At 46.2% G+C, this 14,588-nt stretch overlaps 1 protein-coding gene across 1 annotated transcript in view; it reads left to right on the top strand.

The window, feature by feature from the left end:
• DNAH2 (dynein axonemal heavy chain 2) overlaps positions 1 to 14,588 on the top strand; it is a 426,940-nt gene that overhangs the window by 315,092 nt on the left and 97,260 nt on the right. Inside the window, exons 54-57 of the mRNA XM_089688974.1 lie at positions 4,910 to 5,040; positions 9,842 to 9,991; positions 10,324 to 10,491; positions 13,782 to 13,942. Coding sequence (XP_089545100.1) covers positions 4,910 to 5,040; positions 9,842 to 9,991; positions 10,324 to 10,491; positions 13,782 to 13,942 — 610 coding nt within the window. The remainder of the gene's footprint in view (positions 1 to 4,909; positions 5,041 to 9,841; positions 9,992 to 10,323; positions 10,492 to 13,781; positions 13,943 to 14,588) is intronic.

Raw genomic sequence — 14,588 nt, 5'->3', positions numbered from 1 at the left:
GGCCACGCTATTCGTGAGTCGGCAGGACTATGGGATGAACGACGTCATTCCTCTGTTGCACGTCCTGGAACAAATGCTGTTAACAATGGCTGGTCAGGGTGCGGTAGACGTGGCGCACAGATCTCAACGCCACATGACCCCTGTGGGGGCAGGACAGGAAGAAGAGGAGGAGGTAGAGGAGGACATTGGTGCTCAGGAATTATTGAGTGAAATGGGTGGTTTTTCCACTCAGCGGACAGGAGTGGAGGAGCAGGAGCATCTGGTAGAGGAGACAGAGGACCCAGACGCACCGTGGCAGTATGCTGTGGAGATGGAGGCAGGGAGTCCCTCGCATTCCTTGGCACAAAAGGCCCATAGCATGCTCGGTTGCTTGCGTAGCGACAGCCGAATAATAACCATCAGACAGAGGGATGACTTTTGGCTGTCCACCTTGTTGGACCCTCGCTACCGTTCAAAAATGGTAGCCTTTTTCACACCTGCTGAGAGGGAGGCCAAAATAACGTACTATAAAAACCACCTATGTAGTCAGTTGGTCTCTGCCTTTCTGCGCCAACGTCCATCCTCAGACACTGTGGGCCCTGTGCGCTCGCGTTCCGCTGCCATGGCAGCAGGGGAGGGGTGGGGTGGTAGGAGCAGTGGCAGCTCCACCAGCAGCGGCTGCCTCAGTCTGCAGTCGATGATGAATAGCTTTCTTCACCAGCGCAGTGAGGAAACTACTAACCAGCCGCAGCAGCAGCAGCATCAGGTGGACCTGGAGCAGGACCTCAAACAACAGGCTTGGGCCTACTTGGACAGCACCCTGCCAACCGAGCTAGACAATCCCCTTGACTACTGGGCAACGAAACTTGACCTTTGGCCCCAACTAGCTGAATTTGCCCTTGAAAGGCTGTCATGCCCGGCCAGTAGCGTGGCATCGGAGCGCGTGTTTAGTGCGGCAGGAGGTATTCTAACTCCGCGGAGGACACGACTGTCCACCCAAAGTGTGGAGAGACTCACGTTTGTGAAAATGAATCAGGCGTGGATTAGTCTGGATTTCAAACCACCAGTTCCTGACACAACTGACTAAATCCGCCATGAATCATGCCCCAAACATGTTATTATTTTTAACATAGGCCTCTGTATGGCCTTCAATTTAAGCTGCTTACGCTTCGCCACTCTGCCATGGGCCCCTGTACCGCCTCCTCTTGCTGCTGCCAGGTCCAGAGTGTGTCATGGGTCCCTGTACGGCTTCCCATTGCTGCTGTCTCCATCGCCACACTCTGCCATGTGCCACTTTCAGGTCTCCTCACACTGCTGGTGGGTTCCATTTTGTCATAGGGTGCTGGCAGATTACGGGCCTCCCATTGCTGCTGCCAGGCCCGTAATCTGCCATGGGCCCCCGTACCGACTCCTCATGCTGCTGCCAGGCACATAATCTGTCATGGGCCCCTGTACCGCCTCCTCATGCTGCTGCCAGGTCCAGAGTGTGTCATGGGTCCCTGTACGGCCTCCCATTGCTGCTGTCTCCATCGCCACACTCTGCCATGTGCCACTTTCAGGTCTCCTCACACTGCTGGTGGGTTCCATTTTGTCATAGGGTGCTGGCAGATTACGGGCCTCCCATTGCTGCTGCCAGGCCCGTAATCTGCCATGGGCCCCCGTACCGACTCCTCATGCTGCTGCCAGGCCCGTAATCTGTCATGGGCCCCTGTACCGCCTCCTCATGCTGCTGCCAGGTCCAGAGTGTGTCATGGGTCCCTGTACAGCCTCCCATTGCTGCTGTCTCCATCGCCACACTCTGCCATGTGCCACTTTCAGGTCTCCTCACACTGCTGGTGGGTTCCATTTTGTCATAGGGTGCTGGCAGATTACGGGCCTCCCATTGCTGCTGCCAGGCCCGTAATCTGCCATGGGCCCCCGTACCGACTCCTCATGCTGCTGCCAGGCCCGTAATCTGTCATGGGCCCCTGTACCGCCTCCTCATGCTGCTGCCAGGTCCAGAGTGTGTCATGGGTCCCTGTACGGCCTCCCATTGCTGCTGCCAGGCCCGTAATCTGCCATGGGCCCCCGTACCGACTCCTCATGCTGCTGCCAGGCCCGTAATCTGTCATGGGCCCCTGTACCGCCTCCTCATGCTGCTGCCAGGTCCAGAGTGTGTCATGGGTCCCTGTACGGCCTCCCATTGCTGCTGTCTCCATCGCCACACTCTGCCATGTGCCACTTTCAGGTCTCCTCACACTGCTGGTGGGTTCCATTTTTTCATAGGGTGCTGTATGGCCTCCCATTGCTGCTGCCTCCACCGCCACACTGTGGCTCCACACTCTGGTTTTGGCCCCGTGACTGCCCAAATGAGTGAAGTGTGCGGTGATTCTAAGATCAACGGCACTCATCTGCATGTCATACTGACTGACAGTATTATTTCTCTTCCCCAGCTGTTAAATCTAAATTATGATTCGGCATTTATATTGATGGCAAGCTTGCAAAATATTTGGTTTTTATGATTAGTCATAATTAATATTAATATGTGTAAGTGGTCTGTGACAAATGGTAGTATTTACTATTCTTCAATTATAGCTGAGACCAAAAGATATACAAGTTAAGCTGAAATAGTATATACCAGTTGAAAGTTGAGTAGACTATATTTAGAGATAGTTGGTTAAAAGTATTTGGTAGTTATGTCAAGGTTATTAGAAGTGACTTACTATTACATTACGTATTTTCTGTGTATATTTAGTATATGTCTCTAACACTGATACATATATAGTTTAGTGATTATACATTGATATGTTCTTAAGCTATACTATCTTTTAAATATATAGCTAAGGGTTACATCATTGGTACATCAGCATACATATGTTCCTGTCCATCAAACATCATATGTATAGCATCTTTCCCTTTTATGAAATAGCTTTGCTAAGCAGTAATACTTTCCATAGAAGGTATTATGATCACTAACTATGACGTACATTTGCCTCATAAAAGACCATCGGAACGGACAAGGGACACACTCACATACACACTCTCTCTCATACACACAAGCAACATGACTCTTGAAAACACACGTCTGAGAAGCTGCAACAGGTGCATACTGAGATCACTTCCAGCTACAATTTAGTCACATCCGGCTTCTCCTGCTTTACAAAGTCATTGGGAAGGACAGCATGGAGTATCGCAGATGGCAAAGATAGAACAGCCATGACAGATAATGGTGACTTTGTTTTGAACTTTCGTTTGTCATTTTTACAGTAATTGTATCTACATGGAACTGTTCATAATACGCTTTACATTGTTTATTTGACACCATTGTGTGATAGAATAAAATCACACTTCATTTTTTATTACAATGGCTCTTTCATTCATAATCGCCTCAAGACACTAGAAGCAGTATTATATGTGTCTAAAAATCTAACACCAGCAGACTCCAAGGGCATTTAAATTAAAGGTACAGTGTTCTGCACTAATATAAAGGCTCTCTGAAGCCTAGAAACACCCTTTTTATAAGTTAAATTCGCAGCGAATATATTCGACTCGAATCGAATTTATTCCGCGAATTCGCCGAATCAGCCGAATCGAATTTTTGAATAATTCGCTCATCTCTAATAATAATATATAAATCCTGTATAATAATAATAATAATATAAATCCTGTATAATAATAATAATAATAATATATAAATCCTGTATAATAATAATAATATATAAATCCTGTATAATAATAATAATAATATAAATCCTGTATAATAATAATAATATATAAATCCTGTATAATAATAATATATAAATCCTGTATAATAATAATAATATATAAATCCTGTATAATAATAATAATAACTAGAAAAGCTACAATTTCTGGGGAAATTGTGTGAAGTGTTCTTGCCTCCACCAGTAGTCTAGGGCTTGAAAATGAGGGAGTGATGGCAGTTTAGAAATCATGTCCTGATTTTTCAGCTCACTCTGCTGCCTGCAGTTGCCATCTTCAAACGGTTGTAGTTTAAAAATGATAAATCCTACACCGAATAGCTTTATATTGTGAGAATCACAAGACCCAGATCTACAGTTTGATGCATAGTATGACTCTGAAATATTAAAAATGAAGGCACAGTTGCAGTTTTCAGAAATTGCCCTTCAAATTTGAGGTGGCTAGAGTGGAGATTCAATGAAAGTCAATGGGAGGGGTGAGTTGCAAACAAATGGTCATATTGTGAAAACTATCAGGAGTATGGCTTAGCCGTGGACATTGTTAGTGGCAGCAGGGATAGCTGAATGTTTTGATATAAGATTTGTGTAGGTGGGCTTGAAAATGAGGGAGTGATGGCAGTTTAGAAATCATGTCCTGATTTTTCAGCTCACACTCTAGCTTTTTGTCAGCTCCCACTCTAGTTTTGAACATTCCGTTGAACATTCCGCCATTCATTCCTATGGGACCAATTTCACCACAAAAACAGCGATATTTCGTGAACCATTCGGCGAAACATTCCACAAAGTAGTAGCCCACCAATCGGGAACAATCCGCACGTTTCGGTATATTACTGTCTATGTAGTGTAAAAACTGGGGGAGGAGTTAGGGTGGTACATTTGGCTATAATAATAAGAATATATATGTGAGATAACAGGAAGTGGTCGCCATGCAAGAACACTTAATAATTTTCACTTTCAATCTGAAGCTGTGACCTGCAGTACTGCTTTATCACCACAAGATGTCCTCCATCTTCCATGATGAATGATGCCCAATGACTGATGACATCCTTGGAATGCAGGGTGTCACTGACCTGCCCTATGAGTGGGTGTCACCATGGCACCCGTCATTCATATGTATATTGATGCAGAGAGTGGTGCTGACATTAACAAGACTTCCCAGCACAAGAGAAGAGGAAGAACGCCCAACGTGTCATGTGACCGACCTGAACTGAACATTTGCATATTTCTTGCAGAGTATTTTCTGACCGCCTGGTGGATTCCTCCGACACAGAAGCCTTTATTGGGATCCTAAGCGAAAAACTGGGCTCTCTCTTTGACCTCACCTACCACAACCTGTGTCCCAGCAAACACCCGCCGATGTTTGGTAGGTAACGTCCAAGCCAACCGGTAGCCAATCGGTGCACGGCACCTGGTAGAAAAAGGCTGAGAAGTACAAAGAGCGCAAGGTGTTAATGTACTCCTATGACCAATCAACATCAGACCTGCCTGGGAAGTTTGAACCTTATTTTAGACTATAAGCCAAAAACTCCAGAACAGCCTGATATGTAAAATGTATCTAAACCCAAGAGCAAAAATGTCATATATCGCAGTCAGACAGCTGCGTTAGTTTTCTTTTTTTTCAGCTTTTCCCCTTAATTTTTACTTGGTGATCCTGCCAGTAAGACGATTCCTGTTTAAGCACTTGCCCTCTAGATTTACCCCCCTTCCTCAGCAGGCCATTTTTTGCAATATGGCACTGCGTTACTTTAACTGACAATTGCGAGGTCATGCAACACTGCACCCAAATGAAATGTATGTCCTTTTTTCCCCACAATTAGAGCTTTCTTTCAGTGGTATTTGATCATCCCTGCATTTTTGGGGGGTTTTTTGCTATAAAGAAAAAAAGAAAAAAAAACCTATATTTTTGACTTTTTGCTATAAAACATATGCAATAAAAAAATTTAATGTCTTCGTAAATTTAGGCCAAAACGTATTCTGCTACATGTCTTTGCTAAACAAAATCCCAATACGTGTAAATTAATTGGTTTACAATGCCTTGAAAAAGTCTTCACACCCCTTGAAATGTCCCCCATGTTGTCATGTTACAATGTATTTTATTGGGATTTGATGTGATGGACCAACACAAAGTGGCACATAATTGTGAAGTGGAAGGAAAATGAGAAATGGTTTTCAACATTTTTTTACAAATAAATCTGTGAAAAGTGTGGCGGCATTTGTATTCAGCCCCCCAGGAGTCAATACTTTGTAGGACCCCCTTTGGCTGCAATTCCAGCTGCAAGTCTTTTTTGGGATGTCTCTCCCAGCTTTGCACATCTAGAGAGGGACATTTCTGCCCATTCTTCTTTGCAGAATCGCTCAAGCTCTGTCAGATTGGATGGAGAACGTCTGGGAACAGCAATTTTCAGGTCTGGCCACAGATTCTCCATTGGATTTCGGTCTGGACTGTGACTGGGCCATTCTAACACATGAATATGCTTTGATCTAAACCATTCCATTGTAGCTCTGGCTGGATGTTTCGGGTCGTTGTCCTGCTGGAAGGGGAACCTCCGCCCCGGTCTCAAGTCTTTTGCAGACTCTAACAGGTTTTCTTCTAAGATTGCCCTGTATTTGGCTCCATCCGTCTTCTATCAACTCTGACCAGCTTCCCTGTCCCTGCTGAAGAAAAGCATCCCCACAACATGATGCTGCCACCACCATGTTTCACGGTGGGGACGGTGTGTTCAGGGTGATGTGCAGTGTTAGTTTTCCACCACACATAGTATTTTGCTTTTAGGCCAAAAAGTTCAATTTTGGTCTCATCTGATTAGAGCCCCTTCTTCCACATGTTTGCTGTGTCTCCCACATGGCTTCTCACAAACTGCAAACGGGACTTCTTATGGCTTTCTTCCAACAATGGCTTTCTTCTTGCCACTCTTCCATAAAGGCCAGATTTGTGGAGCGCACGACTAATAGTTGTCCTGTGGACAGATTCTCCCTCCTGAGCTGTGGATCTCTGCAGCTCCTCCAGTTCCCATGGGCCTCTTGGCTGCTTCTCTGATGAATGCTCTCCTTGCCCGGCCCGTCAGTTTAGGTGGACGGCCATGTCTTGGTAGGTTTGCAGTTGTGCCGTACTCTTTCCATTTTTGGATGATGGATTGAACAGTGCTCCGTGAGATGTTCAATGCTTGGGATATTTTTTTTTTATAACCTAACCCTGCTTTAAACTTCTCCACAACTTTATCTCTGACCTGTCTGGTGTGTTCCTTGGCCTTCATGATGCTGTTTGTTCACTAATGTTCTCTAACAAACCTCTGAGGGCTTCACAGAACAGCTGTATTTATACTGAGATTACATGACACACAGGTGGACTCTATTTACTAATTAGGTGACTTCTGAAGGCAATTGGTTCCACTAGATTTTAGTTAGAGGTATCAAAGTAAAGGGGGCCGAATACAAATGCACCCCACACTTTTCAGATATTTATTTATAAAAAAATGTAAAAACCATTTATCATTTTACTTTCACTTCACAATTATGTGCCACTTTGTGTTGGTCCATCACATCACATCCCAATAAAGTATATTGACGTTTTTGGTTGTAACATGACAACATTGGGGACATTTCAAGGGGTATGAAGACTTTTTCAGGGCACTGTATTTGAAAGTTATAGCATCTACAAATGGCAGTATATATACTGGAATTTGTATTTATTTATTTTTACAATGCTCACTCATTGTACTGTATCAAGGGAGTGTTGTCACATATCCCCATAACAATTGGCGGAGGTGTTTTGTAGTACATGGAGATAAGAGAGAGAAATGATAACAGATGCAAAGACAAAGAGCACAGGAAGTTATCGGCACATTGAATTTCAGATATTTTTGCACTTATCAAACAGATATAACAAAATGCTGACAATGGTATGTTCATTCAAAGCAGACCTTCATTCAAAAGTGAAAGGACCACTAATCCTTCTCACATCTCCCACCCCTAATACATTTGTTTTGTATTTTAATGGGGAGTAGATACCTTTTTTGACAGGTACTCACTCCCACTGTCTCAGTTCTCACCTAGGTGAGAATAACGTCGCTCATCCTGCCCCATACGCAGCCTCCTAGGACACATCCCACCTTCCAGGAAGCTACAGAACTAGTCTCACCATGTCGCGGAATCTCGCACATGTGCAGCGGGGAACCTACCTGTGATTCATAAGGAAATAACAGTTGGCTTCCAAATCCAAGATGGCAGCACTGGGGGGTGGGTACCTCTATGAGACATATGCGTTCCCGCTTCCTCGGTTCTCACCTAGGTGCGAGTGATATCGCTGATCCTGCCTCATGCACAGCCTCCTAGGAAACATCACATCTCCTAGGAAGCTACAGAACCAGTCTCACTGTGCCATGGAATCTTGCACATGTGCAGCAGGAGCCGAGCTGTGATTCATAAGGAAATCACAGTTGGCTTCCAAATCCAAGATGGCAGCACTGGGGAGTGGGTACCTTTTTGAGATGTATGCGCTCCCGCTTCCTCAGTTCTCACCTAGGTGAGAATGACGTCACTCGTTCTGCCCCATGCGCAGCCTCCTTGGACACATCCCATGTCCCAGGAAGCTACATAACCAGTCTCACCGTGCCATGGGATCTCGCACATGTGCAGCAGGGAGATGACCTGTGATTCATAAGCAAATCACAGTTGACTTACAAATCCAAGATGGCAGCACTGGGGAGTGGGTACTTTTTTAAGACATATGTGTGCCCACTTCCTCAGTTCTCACATACTGTAGGTGAGAATGATGTCACTCATCCTGCCCCATGTGCAGCCTCCTAGGACACATCCCATCTTCCAGGAAGCTACGGAACCAGCCTCACCGTGCCACGGGATCTCACACATGTGCAGCGGGGAGATGACCTGTGATTCATAAGGAAATCATAGTTGGCTTCCAAATCCAAGATGGCAGAACTGGGGGGTGAGTACCTGCGCTCCAGCTTCCTCAGTTCTCATCTAGGAAATCATAGTTGGCTTCCAAATCCAAGATGGCAGAACTGGGAAGTGGATACCTTTTTGAGACGTATGCGCTCCGGCATCCTCAGTTCTTATCTAGGTGAGACTGACGTCACTCGTCCTGCCCCATGCGCAGCCAACTAGGACACATCCCATCTCCCAGAAAGCTACAGAATCAGTCTCACCATGCCATGGGATCTCGCACATGTGCATCGGGGAGCCGACGTGATTCATAGGGAAATCATAGTTGGCTTCCAAATCCAAGATGGCAGAACTGGGGGGTGAGTACCTTTTTGAGGCATATGCGCTCCGGCTTCCTCAGTTCTCATCTAGGTGAGAATGACGTCACTCGTCCTGCCCCATGCGCAGCCTCCTAGGACACATCCCATATCCCAGGAAGCTACAGAACCAGTCTCGCTGTGCTACAGGATCTCGCACATGTGCAACGGGGAGCCGACATGAGATTCATAAGGAAATCATATTTGGCTTCCAAATCCAAGATGGCAGCACTGGGGGGTGAGTACCTTTTTGAGGCGTATGCGCTCCGGCTTCCTCAGTTCTCATCTAGGTGAGAATGACGTCACTCGTCCTGCCCCATGCGCAGCCTCCTAGGACACATCCCATCCCCCAGGAAGCTACAGAACCAGTCTCGCTGTGCTACAGGATCTTGCACATGTGCAGTGGGAAGCAGGCCTGAGATTCATCAGGAAGTCACAGCTAGCTCCTAAATCAAAGATGGCGGCACTGGGGACCTACAACAGTGAGAAGAACCGGCTTCAGGAAGACAGAGCTGGACTCCAGGCACTGGTAAGTAGATGGAACCGAAATGGAGAAAATGAGGTCATGGTTAGGGTCGTCATATAGTTTAATGCCCCCATATAGTTTAATGCCCCCATATAGTTTAATGCCCCAAGCCCCATTATTTCACCTACTGCTGGGCAATGCATGAATGAAGATGACCTTCAGTGCCCAGACAAGGATCTTTTACACCCAAGACAAAAAGGCTGACCCCACCCCTCCCCCCATGAGCCGTGAACTACTTAACTAGCATAGTTTTTAAAGTCCTGCCCTTTATACACCTACCTGTTCTGCTAAAGCCCAAGGTGGCTGCCTCTTCTGCCTACCCCTCCACCTGGCCTTGGACCTCTTGCCTATAATTACACTCACTCCCTTTCCTTCTGCAGGTGATTTTATGCGGGAGCCCCCCGTGTACGAGGACATCACCGACTTTGGCACTTTGAAAAAGTTCATGATGACCCAGCTAGAGGAACTAACTCAGCAGCCCGGGACTGCGGCCAAGAAACTCGTCCTGTTCACTGATGCCATCCAACACGGTGCGTTCTGCATACCAACTCCATGCAATCCTATATGGAAAACAAAGGGCAGGCATGGTGCCTTGGGGGTCTGCATGGTCCAATGAGAGGCATATGGGAGCCCTTGTCAATGGGCTCTTCCTCTTTTTGGTTAACAAATGATTGGTGTGCATTGTACCTGCTCATTACCAATAAATGCTGTACTTCATCTCATCTAAATCATAGTAACCAATCAGAATCTATCGAATTGCAGTAGGTGAATTCTGATTGGTTCCTGCGGTTTGGACATCACTATTACTATTTTGATGATGTCCAACAGAGAATAAATCTTTGTGTTTCTTTACCTTTTGCAGTGACCAGAATTGTGCGTGTGATTGGCCAGCCGCGGGGGAACATGTTACTAGTCGGCATTGGCGGCAGTGGGCGGCAGAGTCTTGCACGGTTGGCGGCCTATATCTGTGAATATAAAGTCTTCCAGCTGGAGGTGACGCGTGGATACCGCAGGCAAGAGTTCCGCGAAGGTGAGGAGGCAAATGACTGACGCGCACTGAGGACATTTAAAGAGCACCTGTACTCTCTTCTTTACCTCCTTAATAAGATAGAACAAAATTGCTGCCAGGCAGGTTGCATTTCCAGAAGGAGGTTGACAATGGAAGCCACCAAGTGTCTCTCAGTTCAGGTCTTTAAAGTGTATCTAAACACAAGAAAAGAAATGTAATATAGTACATCCCAGCAGTCCTTAGATGTGGTGTCTGCATTCGTTTTTCGAATAGAGGGGAGGTGTTTTGTAGTGCTCAGGGATACCTGTGAACAATGGAGTTGATAACAGTGTAGCACAAGCATAACACACAGGAAATTATCAGCTCACTGGATTTCTGGCAGGATCAACGGGGTTTTTTTTTGCACTTATAGATCAAATATAACAAATGTTTTCAATGGTATATTTACAGGACACAAAAAGGAGCAAATTGCACAGCAAAGCCAGAAAACTCTATATCAAAAGTATCTACACCACTAGAAATAGTTAATAGTATGTAGGACTTTATCAATACAAGAAAAACACGCTGCAGAAGCCTAAACATATATAAAACATACAAGCAAGGAATAAAAAACACTTAAAAACAAAGAAACAACCCCATCTACCAATATATAAACCTAATAAACCAGCTGATATAGGACTCAGTAAGGACACTTTCTTTGGTTTCTGAAAAGTGATCTGCGTTCTGATTGCTCTTCAGAGAGCTTTTTACAAGTGGTAGGGAGTCGTTGCTTCACCTCCTTACTGCCTGCTTTAACCCCTTGAACCCCGGTTGTGGGGGGCTTGCAGTGCAGCCCCTATTCACTTGACTGAGTCGCACCCAGTGGCTGTAGTGACAGGGGGTGTAATTCCTGCCACAAAGCAAAGCATCACATGCTTGTTATACTCATGTTGGAACTTAAGGGGTTAATCCTTCACATTGTGTAAAAAGGATGTTTGATCCTGTCATCTCTGATCCTCCCTTTCTTCCACGTTCCCCACTTCATCTCCTGATAGAACACAGCTTCGGGGACACTCTGCATATGCTCAGTTTGCTGTGTACTGCTAGAGAAACTTTTCTTGAGAGGGTGCATGTGATCAGCACAGGGTCAATCAGCACTGTCCAGAAGGTCAGGGGTTATGCAATCTCATAGGGCAGTCAGAGTGGAATGAAAATTCCTACAAGCTTTAACCAGTGCTCTGCTGGACACTGATAGAAGTCACAAGACTGCTGTAACTGCTGATGAGACAAGGTATTTAGCAGCGTATACTTACTAAAATAATTGCATTTCCATATTGTGTGTACTGTGGGAGACCGGATATAGTGAATGCAGGGTCCGGGGAGAGCGGATATAGTGAATGCAGGGTCCGGGGAGACCAGATATAGTGAATGCAGGGTCCGGGGAGACTAGATATAGTGAATGCAGGGTCCGGGGAGACTAGATATAGTGAATGCAGGGTCCTGGGAGAACGGATATAGTGAATGCAGGGTCCGGGGAGACCGGATATAGTGAATGCGTGGTCCGGGGAGAGCGGATATAGTGAATGCAGGGTCCGGGGAGAGCGGATATAGTGAATGCAGGGTCCGGGGAGAGCGGATATAGTGAATGCAGGGTCCGGGGAGAGCGGATATAGTGAATGCAGGATCTGGGGAGACCAGATATAGTGAATGCAGGGTCCGGGGAGAGCGGATATAGTGAATGCAGGGTCCGGGGAGAGCGGATATAGTGAGTGCAGGGTCCGGGGAGAGCGGATATAGTGAATGCAGGGTCCTGGGTTAGTAACACTTTAAGGACAGTATAAACACCACTCAACAGGGTGTTTTACCGCCCTTCATCCACTAGTGTGAATGAGCCCTAAGAGACTTGTGCTGGGTAGACCTGGGTCTTTGCACTTCACTCATATCGTAGCTGCCTGCTTCTTCATCAGGGGTCAAAACAGGGAGCAAATAAGAGAAGTTGATTACTCGGGTCTACATACACTATATTGCCAAAAGTATTGGCCCCCCCCCCCTCCAAATTTTGTGATTCAGGTGTTCCAATCACCTCCATGGCCACAGGTGTATAAAATCAAGCCCCTAGGCATGCAGACTGCTTCTACAAACATTGGTGAAAGAATGGGTCGCTCTCAGGAGCTCAGTGACTCCAAGCGTGGTCCCGTGATAGGTGGTCACCTGTGCAATAAGTCCATCCATGACATTTCCTGGCTACTAAATATTCCACGCTCAACTGTTAGTGGGATTATAACAAAGTGGAAGCAACTGGGAACAACAGCAACTCAGCCACCAAGTGGTAGGCCACGTCACATGACATGGCGGGGTCAGCACATGCTGAAGCGCACAGTGCGCAGAAAATGCCAACTGTCTGCAGAGTCAATAGCTAAAGACCTCCAAACTTGGTGTGGCCTTCAGATTAGCACAACAACAGTGCGTAGAGAGCTTCATGGAATGGGTTTCCATGGCCAAGCAGCTTCATCCAAGCCTTACATCTCCAAGTGCAATGCACAGTAATGGATGCCGTGGTGTGAAGCATGCTGCCACTGGACTCTAGAGCGGTGGAGACGTGTTCTCTGGAGTGACCAATCACACTTCTCTGTCTGGCAATCTGATGGACATGTCTGGGTTTGGCAGTTGCCAGGAAAACGGTACTTGCCTGACTGCATTGTGCCAAATGTAACATTTGGTGGAAGGGATTATGGTGTGGGGTTGTTTTTCAGGGGTTGGGGTTGGGCTTGGCCCCCTAGTTCCAGTGAAGGGAACTCTTAAGGCGTCAGCATACCAAGATATTTTGGGCAATTTTATGCCTATCCCAACTTTCTGGGAAAAGTTTGGGGATGGCCCCTTCCTGTTCCAAAATGACTGCGCACAAGTGCACATAGCAAGGTCCATAGAGACATGGATGAGCGAGTTTGGAGTGGAGGAACTTGACTGTCCTGCACAGAGTCCTTACCTCAACCCGATAGACCTCACAAATGCGCTTCTGGAGGAATGGTCCAACCTTCCCATAGACACCCTCCTAAACCTTGTGGACGGCCTTCCCAGGAGAGTTGAAGCCGTTATAGCTGTAAAGGGCGGGGCCAACTCAATATTGAACCCTACGGACTAAGACTGGGATGCCATTACAGTTCATGTGCGTGTAAAAAGCAGGCATCCCAATACTTTTGTCAGTATAGTGTATATATTAAAGTAACATTTTGGGCCAAACTTGTTTTTATCTTATAGAAATCATCATGATGTACAATGATTTCCTTTTCTTCTTTTCTCATCTCTCTATGCTCCTTTCTTTCTCTATCAAGACATTAAAAAACTGTACAAGTTGGCTGGTGTAGACGGGCGCCCCTCTGTCTTCCTTCTGGCGGATACCCAAATCACAGATGAAGCTTTCCTGGAGGACGTCAACAACATCCTGAGCTCTGGAGAGGTCCCCAACCTTTACAAGGCGGATGAGTTTGAGGAGGTACCTTTATGTTTTGTGCTGGCCTCTTGCTATTGTGTACATGGAGGTGCTACCTCTGCAATCAATAAATGGGAATTTCAGTCCTCTTGATTGTAGTTCTGTCCTCCTCCACCAGCACCGCCATTTTCGATAATCCAGTGCATGCGCAGATGCACCAAATGGCTCTGTGCAACCTTGAGGACCTGGCAGAGCTCACACAGGCACAGGAAAAGGGGTCCAAGACTCCCTTCACTGCTACATCCTCACGTGCTTGCGCAAGGAAATCTGCATGTGCGAATATGTGCCGGTGGCCTCCATTGGGTCCCAAAGCCCAGCAGCAATTTTAGGCACATCTGCACATGCGTGCGCAACATCATTTGGTGAGGCCTCTTCCGTATGTTAGGATGCCCCAAACACAAGAGGGGGTCTTGAAAGGAATCTAGATATGTAGAAAATAGTAATTCCAATGCATTTTTGGTGTCCATATACTGCTTAGCAGGGTTTAAGTATTATGTAATTTAAGAAATGCCTGGATTTAAAGTGCTTATAGATCTCACATTAAATCTTGCAGGTAGTACAGTGCACTGCGCTCTACATATCTTCCTGTTGAGAGTCAGTGCAATACCTGCATTCTCCTTATCAGTCAGAGATATTTTAACCATTTGAA

The sequence above is a fragment of the Staurois parvus genome, unplaced genomic scaffold (genome assembly GCF_062004578.1).
Source record: "Staurois parvus isolate SC_StPar_1 unplaced genomic scaffold, SC_StPar_1.0 ptg000463l, whole genome shotgun sequence".
NCBI classification, from domain to species: domain Eukaryota; kingdom Metazoa; phylum Chordata; class Amphibia; order Anura; family Ranidae; genus Staurois; species Staurois parvus.
This window is presented reverse-complemented; position numbering and strand designations above follow the sequence as displayed.